Here is an 18,205-nt window from a genome sequence, read left to right as displayed (position 1 = left end):
CGTCAACATCGGCAAGGCTTTTCAGCAGTGGAGAGACCTCTGAGAGTTAAAAGTCTTGAAGGATGTAGAAGTTGCTCTTTTTCTTCTCGATAGGTGGGTAACATAAATTTTGCTTTGTTTCATTAAACCCATATATGCTTTTGCTGTTATTATAAAAAGTCCATTTAATTTGTTCTGGAGTGAAAATTTTATTTTTAAATGCTGGTAACTGGTTAATTCCATTTTGATATTATTTTAACAAAACCAAAGACCAAAGTGTTTACCCCAGATTCCCAGGAAGTTTCGAATTACACCACTTCCTGTTGCCTGAACAAATGAGACTTCTCTCTTTTTAGTAGACATAAGCATGTGTTTATCCTGAAGGAAACCACTCCATCACATGTTTCTATCCTAATTTTATGTTATGGATAACATACTGAAGACCTTTTTACAAACTGTATATAATTACGGCGTAGACATGCATGGTAAATCCTGATACAAGAAAAAGTATGAGAGGTAACAAGTACATTTCTCAGAAAATACATGTTATTTGTATTTTCAGCTGCGCTGGCACATCAACTGCCTAGAGTTGCTGACTGTATTCTTTGCCCTGCGGACGTTTCTCCCGTTAGTTCGAGACAAACATGTCCTAGTCAGGTCAGACAGCACCACTGCAGTAGCATACATAAATCGCCAAAGGCGGCGTACGCTCGCGCCACATGTCGCGACTCGCCCGTCGTCTCCTCCTTTGGAGCCAGCCGCGACTCAAGTCGGTGCGCACCACTCACATCCCCGGCGACCTCAATGCGATGGCAGATGCGCTGTCATGACAACATATGCCCGATGGAGAGTGAAGGCTTCACCCCCAGTCGGTTCAGCTGATTTGGGAAGGATTCGGCAAGGCCCAGGTAGACCTGTTTGCCTCCCAAGAGACCTCCCACTGCCCGCTCTGGTATGCCCGAACAGAGGCTCTCCTTGGGGCAGACGCGCTGGCACACAGCTGGCCCTCGGGGCTGCACAAGTACTCATTTCCCCCAGTGAGCCTTCTTGGACAGGTGCTGTGCAAGGTCAGGGAGGACGAGGAACAAGTCACCCTAGTGGCTCCTTACTGGCCCACCCGGGCCTGGTTCTTGGACCTCGTACTCCTCGCAACAGCCCCTACCTGGAGAATTCCCCTGAGGAAGGACCTTCTTTCTCAGGGACGGGGCACGCTCTGGCACATGCACCCAGACCTCTGGAACCTCCACGTCTGGCCCCTGGACGGGACACGGAAGATCTCGCTGGTCTACCACCTGCCGTCGTAGACACAATCAGCCAAGTCTGGCGCTTGTTCGTGAATTGGTGTTCTTCCCGGACTGAAGACCCACAGAGGTTAGGTCATTGCTCCTATTCCTGCAGGAAAGGCTAGAGGGGAGGCTGTCCCCATCCACCTTGAAGGTGTATGTTGCTGCTATCGTGGCCCACCACGACGCAGTAGACGACAAGTCTTTGGGTAAGCACGACTTAATCATCAGGTTCCTAAGAGGCGCCCGGAGGTTAAATCCTTCCTGGCCAAGCCTGTTCCCCTCCTGGGATCTCTCAGTGGTCATCACGGGCCTTCAGAGACCCCTCTTCGAGCCACTAGAATCAGTTGGACTCAGGGCCCTCATTCTAAAAACTGCCCTGCTGATCGCGCTCGCCTCCATCAAGAGGGTCGGGGACCTGCAAGCATTCTCTGTTAGCGACACTTGCCTGGAGTTCGGTCCGGCAGACACCATGTGATCCTTAGACCACGACCAGGCTACGTGCCCAAGGTTCCTACCATGCCCTTCAAAGACCAGGTAGTGAACCTGCAAGCACTGCCCTGGGAGGAGGCAGACCCAGCCCCTTTATTGCTGTGTCTGGTACGTACTTTGCATACCTACTTGGACCGCATGCAGAGCTTTAGACGTTCTGAGCAGCTCTGTCTGCTTTGGTGGACAGCGGAAAGGGAACGCTGTCTCCAAACAGAGGCTCTCCCACTGGGTAGTGGATGCCATTTCATTGGCCTATCACACCCAGGCCATGCCCCTCTCCCCCCTTGCGGGTCTGAGCACACTCAGCAAGGAGTGTTGCGTCCTCGTGGGCACTGGCCAGGGGCACCTCCCTGGCTGACATATGTAGAGCAGCGGGTTGGGCAACACCTAATACCTTTGCGAGATTTTACAATCTCAGGGTTGAGTCAGTATCGTTCCGTGTCTTCTCAGGTCCGAGCCGTTTGAACTCAGTAACACGCTGATGAACTGACCGGGTGGATCGCTTGCACCTAGCGCCCTTTGCCTCGGTCGAGGTAAATTCATGCGCTTTCTCTCCCAGGAGATTCCATATATTCAGGTCCCTGGACGACTCCTCCCTAGCCCTTGTGTCCGCAATTCGGCGGAGGAATGTGCTGACCCAATCCACTATGGGTACTAAATCTACCTGTACTGGAATAGGTGCTCCACAGGTCCGGACTCCTGCGTGGACTCATCCTTTGTGTATTTTCCCTTGTGAGTGGACCAGCGTCTCCCTTAGGCAGTTCCAGCTGCCCTCCGGTCGCCGTGCTGTAGCAACTCCCCCCTCCTTGAGGCTTGATCTACCACCGCGCCATTTTTTCCACATGTGACCTGAGGGGCCCATGTGATGTATTTCGCCACTTTACCTCCCTGTTCCTGGGCAGGTGTGGTCTCCGCAATGTCTTTTCCCTCTGAAAGAATAGGAAACTGTGTAAGACCCCCTTCCCACGATGCGTGTAAGGGCCCCAGCCGCTTTGGCTCTATGCGGGAAACATAAAGAGATAAGAAGCCCAGCTAGGCACGGCCCGTTCCCAGATTGGCAAGTGTCGCCTTGTTCCCCTGCTTAGGGTAACCAAAAGGGTTCCGATGTCTTTTTATGGGGCATTGGTGAAGGGTACGTTCAGTCTGACACAACTGGTCACCTTTGCATGTAAATATACTTGCCCGTTCTTTTGTCAGCAGTACACATACACGGCTCAGCGCATGGCGTGATTTGAATTGGACCCCTAGTGTCGCTTCTTTGACACAACGTCGAAGTGAGCGACAGACAGGGAATGTCTAGGTTACGGATGTAACCTCCGTTCCCTGATGGAGGGAACGAGACGTTGTGTCTTCCTGGCCACGTCGCTGAGCCGAGCCACTGTAGTGGCCGGCCATTTCCGGCTCCTCAGAAAATTCCTGAATGAACTCAACGTATTTGCCCGCTTTTATACCCGTATTTCCAGGGGCGGGGTATGCATATACTGTCTGTCCAATTCCCATTGGCCTTTTTTCATAGATCAGAGGCATATTCGGCACTCAAGAGAGACCCCTAGTGTCACTTCTTCGACACAACGTCTCGTTCCCTCCATCAGGGAATTGAGGTTACATCCGTTACCTAGACGTTTCTAATTATTATTAGATATGATCATTGATAAAGTTTGAATGTTGATGGGTTATGATTGATAATTATCCATACAGTTTTTTATTTATTTAATTTTTAGGCCTTACTTTGTTACTATTGCAGCTAAAGAGCCAAGAGCAATGAGTGTGTGTTCCCTTCTGTTTTACCCCACTGTTGGTTATTGAATCAGTATAAAGATGATTCAGGACTTTATTAGCTCCTTGAAGAACTTGGTCCAAACATGCCTATGCAGTGTGTGCAGCATGTGGGAGATTTAGGCTAGTAATTGATTTTAGATGGCCACATGTATCTTTGAAATATCTTTACAACATTTTTGATATTTAATAAGAATACATTATTTTATACAGCTACATTATACTTTGCTTGTCATGATATTTAAGATGATAATTCCTCAGCAAGGGAAACAATGTAAGTGCTTATTTAAGGTGAATCATATCCCTTATTTTGAGCTTGTTTCCCAGACCAGATAGCTTGCTTCTCTTGCGAGATCTTACAATACTGAAACTGGTATATCTACCTTAGCGTAGTCATAAAATTGCAAATAATTAAATTTTCATTGCAGAGCTTTTTGCTCAGACTGTACACACCTGCTCTAACAGTCTGTCACATCCTGAATTACATAACAAAGTGTTTCTCCCCTCCATTCATGTCCAAGCGCCACCCTTGAGCTCACCAATGGACCTTCCCGCAGGAAGTAAACAGGGCTTGATGCCAGCCTCGATTTTAGCAAACATTTGTTTCTGTTCTGTCCTGAAGTGGAAGTTGTTACCTGTCAGCCTCCGTAGAGGTTCAGAAAGTGAAGCGAACTGTGAATTGTACTTGTGGCTCTGTATCTAATGGATTCTGGATTCTTTAAATTTAGTATGGCCTCCCCCATTGTTCTCTCAGAGTGATGAGAACAAAACAGTCCCATAAACATTTGCTTGTCTGTGTTTACCCAGTTCAAAGCCAATAAATAACTCCCAATATCTTCTTGAAATGTGTGTGTAAGTCTCCCTGGGTTAGCTTTTGTGTTTGTGTATGTCTTACCTATCTTAGCTTAAGCTAGCCATGGAAAAGCTGGTACCAGTTGAACAGCAGAAGACCCTTAAAGCCGCAAGGCCCAGCGAAGGTAGAGGAGAGCGGCTGGTAAGACATTTTGAAACATCATCTTGGAAAACGACACTACTCAGACACCTGAACTTTTAACTTTCACATTCATGCCATTTAATGTGCAAGAGTTTTATACGAAACGATTTTCTTCAGTGTCTCTGTGTGGTGGTGGTCTCGGTCAGCCTGCAAAATGTGAAACGGTGCAGGTGTGTATATATACACCAGTAGTGGACACACTTTTTCATGAAAACTGGCCCAGTAGGCCTGCTGGTGGTCAGGGTCACTATAATTGAATGAAATATCATACAATAAATCATTTTCTGAAAATAATATCTATCTATCTATCTATCTATCTATCTATCTATCTATCTATCTATACTATCTATATATATATATATATATATATATATATATATATATATATATACAGGTGAAACTCGAAAAATTAGAATATCGAGCAAAAGTTCATTAATTTCAGTAATTCAACTTAAAAGGTGAAACTAATATTTTATATAGACTCATTACAAGCAAAGTAAGATATTTCAAGCCTTTATTTGATATAATTTTGATGATTATGGCTTACAGCTTATGAAAACCCCAAATTCAGAATCTCAGAAAATTAGAATATTGTGAAAAGGTTCAGTATTGTAGGCTCAAAGTGTCACACTCTAATCAGCTAATTAATCCAAAACACCTGCAAAGGGTTCCTGAGCCTTTAAATGGTCTCTCAGTCTGGTTCAGTTGAATTCACAATCATGGGGAAGACTGCTGACCTGACAGTTGTGCAGAAAACCATCATTGATACCCTCCACAAGGAGGGAAAGCCTCAAAAGGTAATTGCAAAAGAAGTTGGATGTTCTCAAAGTGCTGTATTAAAGCACATTAATAGAAAGTTAAGTGGAAGGGAAAAGTGTGGAAGAAAAAGGTGCACAAGCAGCAGGGATGACCGTAGCCTGGAGAGGATTGTCAGGAAAAGGCCATTCAAATGTGTGGGGGAGCTTCACAAGGAGTGGACTGAGGCTGGAGTTACTGCATCAAGAGCCACCACACACAGACGGGTCCTGGACATGGGCTTCAAATGTCAAACGTGTTACCTGGGCTAAAGAAAATAAAGAACTGGTCTGTTGCTCAGTGGTCCAAAGTCCTCTTTTCTGATGAGAGCAAATTTTGCATCTCATTTGGAAACCAAGGTCCCAGAGTCTGGAGGAAGAATGGAGAGGCACACAATCCAAGATGCTTGAAGTCCAGTGTGAAGTTTCCACAGTCTGTGTTGGTTTGGGGAGCCATGTCATCGGCTGGTGTTGGTCCACTGTGCTTTATTAAGTCCAGAGTCAACGCAGCCGTCTACCGGGACATTTTAGAGCACTTCATGCTTCCTTCAGCAGACAAGCTTTATGGAGATGCTGACTTCATTTTCCAGCAGGACTTGGCACATGCCCACACTGCCAAAAGTACCAAAACCTGGTTCAATGACCATGGTATTACTGTGCTTGATTGGCCAGCAAACTCGCCTGACCTGAACCCCATAGAGAATCTATGGGGCATTGCCAAGAGAAAGATGAGAGACATGAGACCAAACAATGCAGAAGAGCTGAAGGCCGCTATTGAAGCATCTTGGTCTTCCATAACACCTCAGCAGTGCCACAGGCTGATAGCATCCATGCCACGCCGCATTGAGGCAGTAATTAATGCAAAAGGGGCCCAAACCAAGTACTGAGTACATATGCATGATTATACTTTTCAGAGGGCCGACATTTCTGTATTTAAAATCCTTTTTTTTTATTGATTTCATGTAATATTCTAATTTTCTGAGATTCTGAATTTGGGGTTTTCATAAGCTGTAAGCCATAATCATCAAAATTATATCAAATAAAGGCTTGAAATATCTTACTTTGCTTGTAATGAGTCTATATAATATATTAGTTTCACCTTTTAAGTTGAATTACTGAAATTAATGAACTTTTGCACGATATTCTAATTTTTCGAGTTTCACCTGTGTGTGTATATATATATATATATATATATATATATATATATATATATATATATATATATATATATATATTTCTGGCACATTTAAAACACTTAGCTAAAAATAATACTGACTGATCGATTGATTGACTGATTGATTATGGTGCCAGAGAAAATGTTGGTAGGGCAAGTAAAAATCTGAACTACTTGCATGGACAGCCCGATTAAAATGCTTTTAGTTGTGGGGGTGATCTTGTTTCCAGTATGATTGCTGTGCTGCACTAAAGGTTTGGCATTGGGAATTGGAATGGGTGCTTCTTTTAAGACCTGCCCTTCAGAGAACAGTTTGTTTCTCAAGAGAGGAAAAAAAACCCTGACAGACTATAATTTACATGTTGAAATTGAGACTGTGAATATATATGGTGAGTATTGTGGCGTCTTTAAAATAGCAAGTGAAACCTTGGTGAATGCACACAAAACGCATACATTTTTCCTGTCATATTTCTTTCTTTCCAGGTTGGTTTTAAGCACGCACGTCTGGCTACTCTCTTCCCTCTGCACATAATTTCTCCTCCAGCTGGTTGAACTCGTTCAACCTTCCATCTCCGCAGTAACACTGTGTACATGAACATGTGTGCTTATAGTGCCACCTGGTGTCTATACGTGCAATTACCCGATGCTCATTTATTCTTATGAAGCTGCAGTTTTGTCAGTATTTTCCCGGCACTTATTTAAAGTGCTTAGGCTAATCTAAAGACAAAAAACCCATAACTGAATAATCCAAAGGCTCCAGACTCAGGATTTCCGAGTGGGTTGATGGTCGCCGATATCCCAAATGAATTTGAAATTTTAAAGTAATCAATTCTATTTTACATTATCAGTTTAAGTCAATACAATACGTTAAAAAATAATCAAAATAATTTTATTTTAATGATTCATTCTTTTTTCTGAACACAAACAAACTGTTTCTATTGTTGTTCATAAATAACCAACTCGCACAACAGTAAATATTTTATCTTAAATCGCTGAGTGAAAACTATTAGTGTTTTTGTATCGGGGTAGAATTCTTTCTTTGTTTCAGAATTGGTTACATGGAAGCGAAGCCATGTTGTTTGGCACAGACTGCCCCTGTGATTTACAATTTTATTTTTCCACAATGATACTTATTTTATGTTTTAAAATTTGTTTATCTTTATATTTTAATGCTTATACTGACTTTCTCAAACTTCTATTTCAACTATGTTTTCAATCTGTTTTTAAAATTAAACGCAATTTACAGGTTTGTCGCCACCTGCTGGTGAAACAATTTAGTTTCTCTCACAATTAAACCAAAGTTTTTCAAGGCAAGTCAGTCCACTCGCCAGCAATCTTTGGAACGCTCCCAGGCAGTGGCATATATATGCAGCTCCTATCAACTTGAATGGGCAAAGACCGAAATCTCAAAAACGGTTGTTCAACTTTGCAAATAAATCACATATTTAAAATCATGACAAGAATGGTATCATAAATTGTGCTTCTTTACCTCAGATCACGCAAAAAAAAAAAAAAAAAAAAAAATTCTTTCACGTCTGGTCCACCTAATGCGCATGCGCATTCACAATTGACTTTGACTCTTTTACCAGTAAGGCGGGACTTCCGATTCTACATTTGCCAAATGTGGCGTTCCAGTTTTTCCTATTCATTTTCATACAAGTGCTCGCTGGTAAAACTTTACCACCAAATTTTAGTTTACAAACAGGTAATTTAAAACACCTAATGTGACCTTTACAATATAAAATATATAGGCTATGCAACAGTTAGTACAATTTATATAATTTTATATAAAGAACAGTGTAACGGTCACTTACAGGGATTACGGTAATTATGGGGCGTGATACAGCTGCACAGAGAGAGCTCAGACACCGCAGAAAAAAATCCACCCTGTACACCCCGTAGATTGGAGTTTAAACAGATCTGATCCTGTAAATATATATATATATATATATGGCTCTGAGACACCGACAGCGTAAGAGAATTGTGTGTAAAATGGAGGATGTGAGGAGATAGTTGCTCTCCACTTGTATTTCTTTTTGTTTTCCTTTTATTTTGTGTGACTGAGTTGGTTGTTATACGCTTCCCCACTCGCCTTCATGTATGTGGAGGAGGTATCACTCTTTTTTGGACATTTTATTAAATACAGGTTGATATGCTAACACCTGTTTGTCTCATGTGTCTCCTCGCGTGAGTTATATATATTTTCCCTCCTTGAGACACCTCTAACATCCAACATCCGTTCCAACAGATTTATATTTAAAGGGTAACTAAACACCTGCTCAGAGTCTGACTCAACCCACTAGAAATATTTGAAAATGCAGGAAAAGTGGGCAGACACCAGCGGGGATAGAGGGACCGAACCGAGTGCGGGGCTGAGCGGGGTGGGGGCACCTGAGACTCGTAGTGACGGATTAATTGACAGCTGCTGTCAGACTCTATGTTATTATTATTCCTCAATCCTCACACGGTCGCAAGACGACATGTACATGAATCTTGCGTGGTGAGCTGGAACCTGCTTACGTCAGCTGTCACCGCTTACGTCACGAAGTACCGCAACAGCCAATAGGACAATTCAACTGCAGTAGCCACCGTTCAACCTGAAGAGGGGCAGCACTCAGACGTTTTTACACCATATATTGTAGAATTAAAACACTTTATACACAAATGTCAAAAAAATTACTTGAATCAATGACCAGTACTAATAAAGCCCCATGCTTACAGATCATTAACTAAAAAAAGTTGGTTTAGGGTTTAGTTACCCTTTAAAACAAATATGTATTATTATTTTTATTCAGACAAAAACCATCAAAACATAAAAAAATGTCACACAATATATTGTTTACAATATTAAAAAAAAAAAAAAAAAAAAAAAAAGAACACCATTATTTTTTTACTGTCTACTGGGATACTAGAACATTAAACCTTATAAGGGCAGACCAGAGTCTACCCCCTGTCCTAAATTAATAATGAAATAAGTTAGCATGGAATTTCTGAGCACAAATACAGTCAGTCTCAAACACTCCCACAGTCTCTCTTTGCCACCACTGTCTGGCATCCTGGTTAGTGTTACTTTTGTTACGTCTACAGACAAAACATTCGGGATGAGAAAATGAGAAGATGAGAGTTTGAAAGGCTTTTCATTATTTACCCTTTCACTGCATTTTCTCAGGGTGGTCCATTATCTCTATACAGCAATATTTTCGTTCACATAATTATCAAATGAACAAAACTGAGAATAAATCCACCCTGTACACCCCGTAGAGTGGAGTTTAAACAGATCTGATCCTGTAAACTGGAGATCAGCCAGAGACCTGATCCTGATCTTATCTGAGAAACTAGTACATCACTAAATCTTTTTCTGCCTTTTGACTCACAGCTGCTATCATACCGCCATGCACAGAGATTACATCACCCACTCTGTCATACCAGAGTTAGCAGTAGGCCACACAATCACATAACGCTCAACATTGATCCATTTCTATCGAGGAAAAAGCAAAATGGCCGCACATTCCATTATACTTGTGCATAACTCGAGAATATAAATTATTTTTACCTTAATTTAAAATGAGCAGAACACATCACCAGTTTTACGAACTGAACTTTCCCAAAAATGATATAAAGAAAGAGCAGAGACAACCGTTTACATTTGATACTGGATTGCAGTGGCACTACCGCGGCCATCGGGGGGTGCGCTTTAGCACACTAGAGTAGCAATGCGGTCACTAACTGTTGACTGTTGGACATCCACTAACTTCAATCATTTAATCATTTTTACCTTGTCATGTACTGTATATTCGTTTCCCCAAGATCCGTTTCAGTTCACAAGGCAAATGTGAACTGAAATAAAGAATACAATTTGCTTGGGAAAACATCAAGAATGTTCTTGCAATGTCAGCAATTCTTACCAGTATACCTAAATAAAAATACATGCATATTTATTACAAATTAAATATGTTTAGGTCTACAGCTTTAAAACAATATCAGGACTTGAAATGAGCTGTTCAAATGCACTTTGGATCGCATCATTTATATGGATAAATGTTTTCCATCTGAAAGGACTAAATATTAAATGAAACAAATTACAACAAAATGCAAAGTAATCTCTTCAGTAATCAAAATACTTTTTGAATGGAACTATATTCTAATTACCAATGATTTAAATTGTAACTTTAGTGGAATACAGTTACTTATGTTTTGTATTTTAAATACGTAATCCTGTTGTATTCCGTTACTCCCCAAAACTGTATGTGTATGTTTGTGTGTGTATATATATATATATAATAAACATGACTACACAATCTTCTAAATAAATGCAATGAAAAGCTTTTTAAATTATGATTATTTTTTCACCTTTTGTCAGTTGCCACGTACCCTGTTTGGGCACCTCTTCTCTAAATCATAAAAGTCTCAAAGACACCTGCTGAATTTCCATTTCGCATCAGAGAGAAAACCTGTTATAAGCTTAATGCAGATAAGAAAACACTAAGAATTATGTCTTACAGAAGTAAACGCACACATCAAAAAGACGTCTGGGTGATGTACGTGTGCTATTAGGGTTGTTACATTGGATGTTGCCCCAGTTGAAATGAGGCTCTTATTATCAGTCACAACATCAATGTATAGGTCAACCGGGAAGGCTAATTCACCATTCAGGTTTAAAGAATAGCTGTTTTTAGAGTTAAATATACAGTCTGTGGTGAACAATAAATGAATAATTCACCCAAAAATTTTAATTTTCTCATTTACTCGTCCTTGTGCCATCCCAGATGTGTTTGACTTCCTTTCTTCAGCAGAACACAAAGATTTTTAGAATTTCTCTGCGTTTTCGGTCCATACAATGCAAGAGAATGGGTGCCAAAATTGTGAAGCTCCTAAAAATCACAAGTCGGCATAATAGTAATCCATATCTCTCCAGTGGTTAAATCAATGTATCCAGAAGCAATATAATAGATGTGGTGAGAAACTGTTTAATTTTTAAGTCCCATCAATTATATATTCTCCTCCTTGCTCAGTCAATAGCCACTTTAACTTTACATTTCTTCTTCTTGTGTTTTTGGTGATTCACATTGTCCATAAATATGCCCCCTACTGGGCAGGGAGAAGAATTTCTAGCAAAAAAACCTTGAGCTCAAATTTTAGCACCCATTCATTTGCATTGTAAAGGACCTATAGAGCTGAAATATTCTTCTAAAAATCTTTGTGTTCTGTAAAAGAAAGCAGACCATACACATCTGGGATGGCATGAGGGTGAGTAAATGAGATAATTTTTTTTATTTTTGGGTGAACTATTCCTTTAAAAAGACTTTTAGTTTTGATCGAAATGTTACATTTCTTGTCATGTTTTTGAAACTCACATTTGTGCTTGATGAATGATGCATGATTTATTAGATAACCATTGTAGTCCTTATGTAGCAACTTGCTACAACTAACGATTTTAAGCACACAACAGATACAATTAACGTTTGAGGTATGACTTGCAACAATCCAGGTAAGTTACTTCAAATATTGCAAACCATAAATGTTATTTTACTCAAAAATTGAAAACCGCTACTCTAAAAAACAAAAACAAAAAATTTTAACTCATGGCTAATTCTCCTCCAGGTTTTAGTACTACAAACTGAACAGGCATGACACAAAAAATATAAAGTTATTAAATTAATCAATAAACATCCTCTTGGCATTGGAAAGGAGTGTTTAGGAGTTGTGTTACATTAATTTACTTTAAAATACAAAATGTACTGTAGATAGGCACCCAATCAAAAAGCAGTTTGTAACCATAATTAAAAACAGTATCTAGACATCAAAATAATGTGGTCAAGGATGCAGATGAATAGACAATTTTAAAAGAATTCCCTCTCTCAATGTAGGGTAAAGCACATTCATCATTAAGAAATAAAAGCAAAAAATAAAATAAAAATAAAAATACAAATCCAGCAGATTTGTACAAATCAAGCATGGTGTATCCTCCATATAATATAATGAATTTTAGTCCAATACACACCCGATTCCTACAGCGGAAAACAGAGTGAAAGGGTCTTCTTTCTTTGTCCAAAACTGACAAATTATGACATTGAGTTTAAAAGACACTCCCATATGGGAAATAATACAACATCATAATTTAATGATACAATGAAATGAATTTCTCAGGTGTATATGGGACTGAATAAGGGTTGGCTTGTGTGTGTAGAAGATAATTTCTTGTCACCAAAGTCTTTTGTGCTTTTCTAAACATTAACTAAATTCATTGTGGAAAATTAAATTGTTTATTATTTTGGTTGGTCAGAATTGGAAGACGTGGATTGTTAGTGTGTGTGTGTGTGGGCGCGCACGCATTATATAGCGTCCTCCGTTTTAGCGAAGACTGCTCATGCCTCTGATGTGTCTCCCTCTTCCTCCTTTGACTTCTCATTCAGGGCATTGTCTATATTTGTCTCTTCATCTTTCCCTTCCTGCCTGGCTCTTTTCTCCTCCTCCCTCTTCTCTTTGTCCACCAGCCGATAGTTGATTCCCATTCCGACAAACAGGAATACACTGGCCACCACCAGAATGACTCCACAACTCTGATATGTGTATTTATAATCATGGTAGATGTCATTGAGCCTTCCTGCAGAGAGAGAAATGGAGAAACAGCTCATTATATCGCAATTACAAAATGACTGGACCAGGACATGTATCAATTTTGGTATTGTGACAACCCTATCATGCTATAAGACATTTTGTGGACAATTTAGTTAATGATCCTAAGTTCAGTCATGAAACTCTACATGGCCCAAGCCGATAGGTTCTTTGACACGTAATCTGTTAGTCAATCAACTTGAGTACTCTCTCTTTGTCTGACATTTAAATTGTCCAGGTTGTTTGTAGGTAAGCTGGTTTCACTGCAGCACGAGTTTTCTCTCTGAAACCCTCCTTCAAAGTGCCACATGTCTAGATCTGCTTCCCAGGTATTGTGTGCTTGTCTACTTGTGCACCATGTCCTACATGCTTAATGCGTCAAGTCTTATGTACAGTGAGGAAAATAAGTATTTGAACACCCTGCTATTTTGCAAGTTCTCCCACTTGGAAATCATGGAGGGGTCTGAAATTGTCATCGTAGGTGCATGTCCACTGTGAGAGACATAATCTAAAAAAAAAATCCAGAAATCACAATGTATGATTTTTTAACTATTTATTTGTATGATACAGCTGCAAATAAGTATTTGAACACCTGTCTATCAGCTAGAATTCTGACCCTCAAAGACCTGTTATTCTGCCTTTAAAATGTCCACCTCCACTCCATTAATTATCCTAAATTAGATGCACCTGTTTGAGGTCGTTAGCTGCATAAAGACACCTGTCCACCCCATACAATCAGTAAGAATCCAACTACTAACATGGCCAAGACCAAAGAGCTGTCCAAAGACACTAGAGACAGAATTGTACACCTCCACAAGGCTGGAAAGTGCTACGGGGAAATTGCCAAGCAGCTTGGTGAAAAAAGGTCCACTGTTGGAGCAATCATTAGAAAATGGAAGAAGCTAAACATGACTGTCAATCTCCCTCGAACTGGGGCTCCATGCAAGATCTCACCTCGTGGGGTCTCAATGATCCTAAGAAAGGTGAGAAATCAGCCCAGAACTACACGGGAGGAGCTGGTCAATGACCTGAAAAGAGCTGGGACCACCGTTTCCAAGGTTACTGTTGGTAATACACTAAGACGTCATGGTTTGAAATCATGCATGGCACGGAAGGTACCCCTGCTTAAACCAGCACATGTCAAGGCCCGTCTTAAGTTTGCCAATGACCATTTGGATGATCCAGAGGAGTCATGGGAGAAAGTCATGTGGTCAGATGAGACCAAAATAGAACTTTTTGGTCATAATTCCACTAACCGTGTTTGGAGGAAGAAGAATGATGAGTACCATCCCAAGAACACCATCCCTACTGTGAAGCATGGGGGTGGTAGCATCATGCTTTGGGGGTGTTTTTCTGCACATGGGACAGGGCTGACTGCACTGTATTAAGGAGAGGATGACCGGGGCCATGTATTGCGAGATTTTGGGGAACAATCTCCTTCCCTCAGTTAGAGCATTGAAGATGGGTCGAGGCTGGGTCTTCCAACATGACAATGACCCGAAGCACACAGCCAGGATAACCAAGGAGTGGCTCTGTAAGAAGCATATCAAGGTTCTGGCGTGGCCTAGCCAGTCTCCAGACCTAAACCCAATAGAGAATGTTTGGAGGGAGCTCAAACTCCGTGTTTCTCAGCGACAGCCCAGAAACCTGATTGATCTAGAGAAGATCTGTGTGGAGGAGTGGGCCAAAATCCCTCCTGCAGTGTGTGCAAACCTGGTGAAAAACTACAGGAAACGTATGACCTCTGTAATTGCAAACAAAGGCTACTGTACCAAATATTAACATTGATTTTCTCAGGTGTTCAAATACTTATTTGCAGCTGTATCATACAAATAAATAGTTAAAAAATCATACATTGTGATTTCTGGATTTTTTTTTTAGATTATGTCTCTCACAGTGGACATGCACCTACGATGACAATTTCAGACCCCTCCATGATTTCTAAGTGGGAGAACTTGCAAAATAGCAGGGTGTTCAAATACTTATTTTCCTCACTGTATGTCTAAAGCCCAAAGTATACTTTGACACGAACCATAGCATATGTGTACATTTCACCATCAGCAGAGTGCTTGAACACTGTATGTGTTCAGCTTCGACTAATTTCACTGACGTTTAAACTAAACTTTTGGAGTAGTCTATAATCTACCTTCAGTCTGAGCATTATTTTTCATAAAAAAAGACAACAATAATAGTGAGTTTCAATAACGTCCTTACCTTCTCCTTTATTAAAACTTGCATGGCAAGTCTACAAATCTACTGACTTCAGTATAAGAATTATAAACAAACCAGATCTATGGTTTAATTTTCCTACAGTTAGCCTATTTAAACTGCTGAGCATGGCTTTTATCAGAAAAGACCACAATATTAGACAAATAATAATAATTTTGAATTCCAATAATGTTCTTTCGTCATTGTAAAGCGCATTTCACACAAGATGTGTCGAGGCGTCAATGCTCCGCTCAATGCCAGTGTCAAGTGCCGCATTGCCCTCCACATGACAAGAGTTTAAGAAAGCGTCACAGAGGCCCGATTTTACGAGTTTGCCACATAAAAAAGTGGGAGGTGTGCACAATAAAAATTGAAAACATGTATTTGGAAGAGAGAAAAAAAGCTTGCAATTGCTTTGATAGCAAAAAGTAATAAAAGGAATTGTTTATGTTTACGTCGAAGCATTTTCTTGGGGAATTTAAATTAGTTAAATTACTGGGGTGTCTGATATTCGTAAACGATAAGGAAATATTTAATTAAAAGAAATTGAGACATTCGATGTCTCTTCATTTATTTGGACAGTTTTTAAATATTTCTTGTTGCTTAGTACTCTCAAAGACATTATTGTTGAAGCAAAAACGTGTGTGAAAAACACTTTAGTGTAAAGTGTTCTTCATAGACTTCAATGTATTCTGCAGCGCTGACGCGAGTCATGTGAAATATTCTTAACGCGTATAAATATCAGTCACTTTTGCACATTAATAATTGCTCTTCGCAATCACAAATTTCTCTGAAAGGTGAGGAGTTTGGATCCCTGAAATATATATTTTTTTCACGCATTTATTTATTTGGTGGAATTTGATAATTTTCCACGGCAGACCTAACAATCTTTCATGGCACACTAGTGAGCCACGGCACAGTGGTTGGGAAACACTGTGCTAACAAGGAGGCTAAAGGCTACAGCCCCTAGCGTCAGTCGCTATCCACCTCTTGAAGTCGGGAGAGTGAGGTTTACACACATTGCACAGCTATCTATCAGCTGGCTCCCATTACACACAGATTTAAAGATTCAAATGTGAAAACATCTGATGTTCAAGCCATTTGCTTCCTGCACCACCACCGAAGTGATTTATAACTACTTTGCTGAGTTTTCTTGTCTAGCAAGAGAACATTTTCCAGCACGCACTGAGTGAGAGAGGGAAGAAGCACACGCAAACTGAGGTGAAATTAAACTTTGTATCTCCTCCAGATCCTCTTTTTTCAATAATATTTGTATTATTAATAATATTTAAAATGTGTTACATTAATATGACAATTTCATATTTTTTTCATAAAAATATAAAGCCAAACGTAAATGTGTAAAAAATTATGAGCAGTTAAATGGGGGAAAATATTAACAGACAATTCCAGTGTCGACTAGTAGCATCAGAACAGTTTAGTTGACTTGTTTCGCACATCCCTACTCTGTATGCATAGTCTGTGCATGATCCTGGAATTATTTGCCCTAATTAGTAGGTCCACAATGTGGTAACTCACTGTTTGGCCGTTGATGTCACAAAGTGCAAGAAGATGATGAATGCTGATAAACAACAGTAGATGAAGATAAAAACAAAAACAGTGGATGTGCACATCAAGAGTGTGTATGTGAAGAGCTCAGTAGATACCTGCATTTGTATAACTCGAGTCTAAAAGACTATAAAGACACCTTAATATGTCTAAACTGCTGAAGAGAAATAGTTCAGTATCTCTTAGCAGTCACTGAGTACACGTGTCAACTGCTTGTGTATGCAGGCAGTAAAATGGAGTATAGTTTGAAAGGCTAGAGCAGGAGTTTCAAAACCACCTTGGCCCGCGAGAAAGTTTCATATGGCCCGCATTAGTGTTAATAGTTTATCCTCAAACCCGGCCTGCAAATTGATTTTTACTTTCTACATTTTGGTTTGGTCTTCCCGTAATTCTCTTAAAAGATTAGCTAAATGTATTCCTCATGGTTTATAACACACTTAACAAAACTAGATTGCTTCCATCATGATCTACGGAGCTGTCTGTAGGCTACTGGAAGCATCCTTTGGTGCCAGGCGCGTTCAGGTGACGGCTGCTCCGTTTCTATTTTTGATGCGCTGTACAGCTACTCGAGTCACTTATTTTGCCCATCCAACTTAACTAAAATGATTTCATTTTCAAATACGTGTAAACGCATTGCTTTGTAAGATATGTCCGTATAGTCCTAGTAAATAACGTCTCGCCGTTACATCAAAGCAGCTTTGTGATGTTTCTTGACTCTCGTCTCTAAACGGGACTGATACTTCCAATGGGTCTGCTGTTTTCGCGAAATACAATATCAGGTGTCATTACTGTTGGCTATAACTGCGCCAATAACTAAACCTATTAAATTATCCTATCCTAAACCTATTTTCACTAGCGCGCTCAGCATCTGCCTTTGTCCACAGCACCACAGCAAAATAAATATTTTGTTGTGATATTTAGGGTGACCAAACATCCTCTTTTCACAGACATATCCTCTTTTTTGGACCCCAAAGCTGGCTAAAATATTTTTAGGATTTGTCTGTATATCGCTGTGCTTTCTAGAGATGGGCGGATCGATCCTTAAGTCATTGTATCAAAAATATCGATCCTCACACACAAATTATTAAAAACTATTTTTTTCAACTAGGTATATCATTATTTGGTGAACATGAACAATAATCGGCTTCAAAGTGAGATATAAATTATTAGGCTATATTAGCAAATACTTCTGCATTTCCTCCACCACTCATCTTAATATGCATGCTGAAAGACAAAAAGCAGACAAGCGCTTGTGCCGTCACAAGGCTAGTTGAGAAGGATCAGTGCCTTGTACAGATAATGATTAAAAATCAGAGAAACAGCT

At 40.2% G+C, this 18,205-nt stretch overlaps 1 protein-coding gene across 1 annotated transcript in view; it reads right to left on the bottom strand.

Annotated features, from left to right (window-relative positions):
- Nucleotides 1-10,703: 10,703 nt before the first annotated feature.
- LOC127631256 (monocarboxylate transporter 1-like) overlaps nucleotides 10,704-18,205 on the bottom strand; it is a 46,199-nt gene continuing 38,697 nt past the window's right edge. Inside the window, exon 5 of the mRNA XM_052109328.1 lies at nucleotides 10,704-13,096. Coding sequence (XP_051965288.1) covers nucleotides 12,858-13,096 — 239 coding nt within the window. The 3' untranslated portion in view covers nucleotides 10,704-12,857. The remainder of the gene's footprint in view (nucleotides 13,097-18,205) is intronic.

This window comes from Xyrauchen texanus, chromosome 37, assembly GCF_025860055.1.
Source record: "Xyrauchen texanus isolate HMW12.3.18 chromosome 37, RBS_HiC_50CHRs, whole genome shotgun sequence".
Lineage (NCBI taxonomy): Eukaryota > Metazoa > Chordata > Actinopteri > Cypriniformes > Catostomidae > Xyrauchen > Xyrauchen texanus.
The sequence above is the reverse complement of the archived record's forward strand: the minus strand, read 5'-3'. Positions and strand labels throughout refer to the sequence as shown.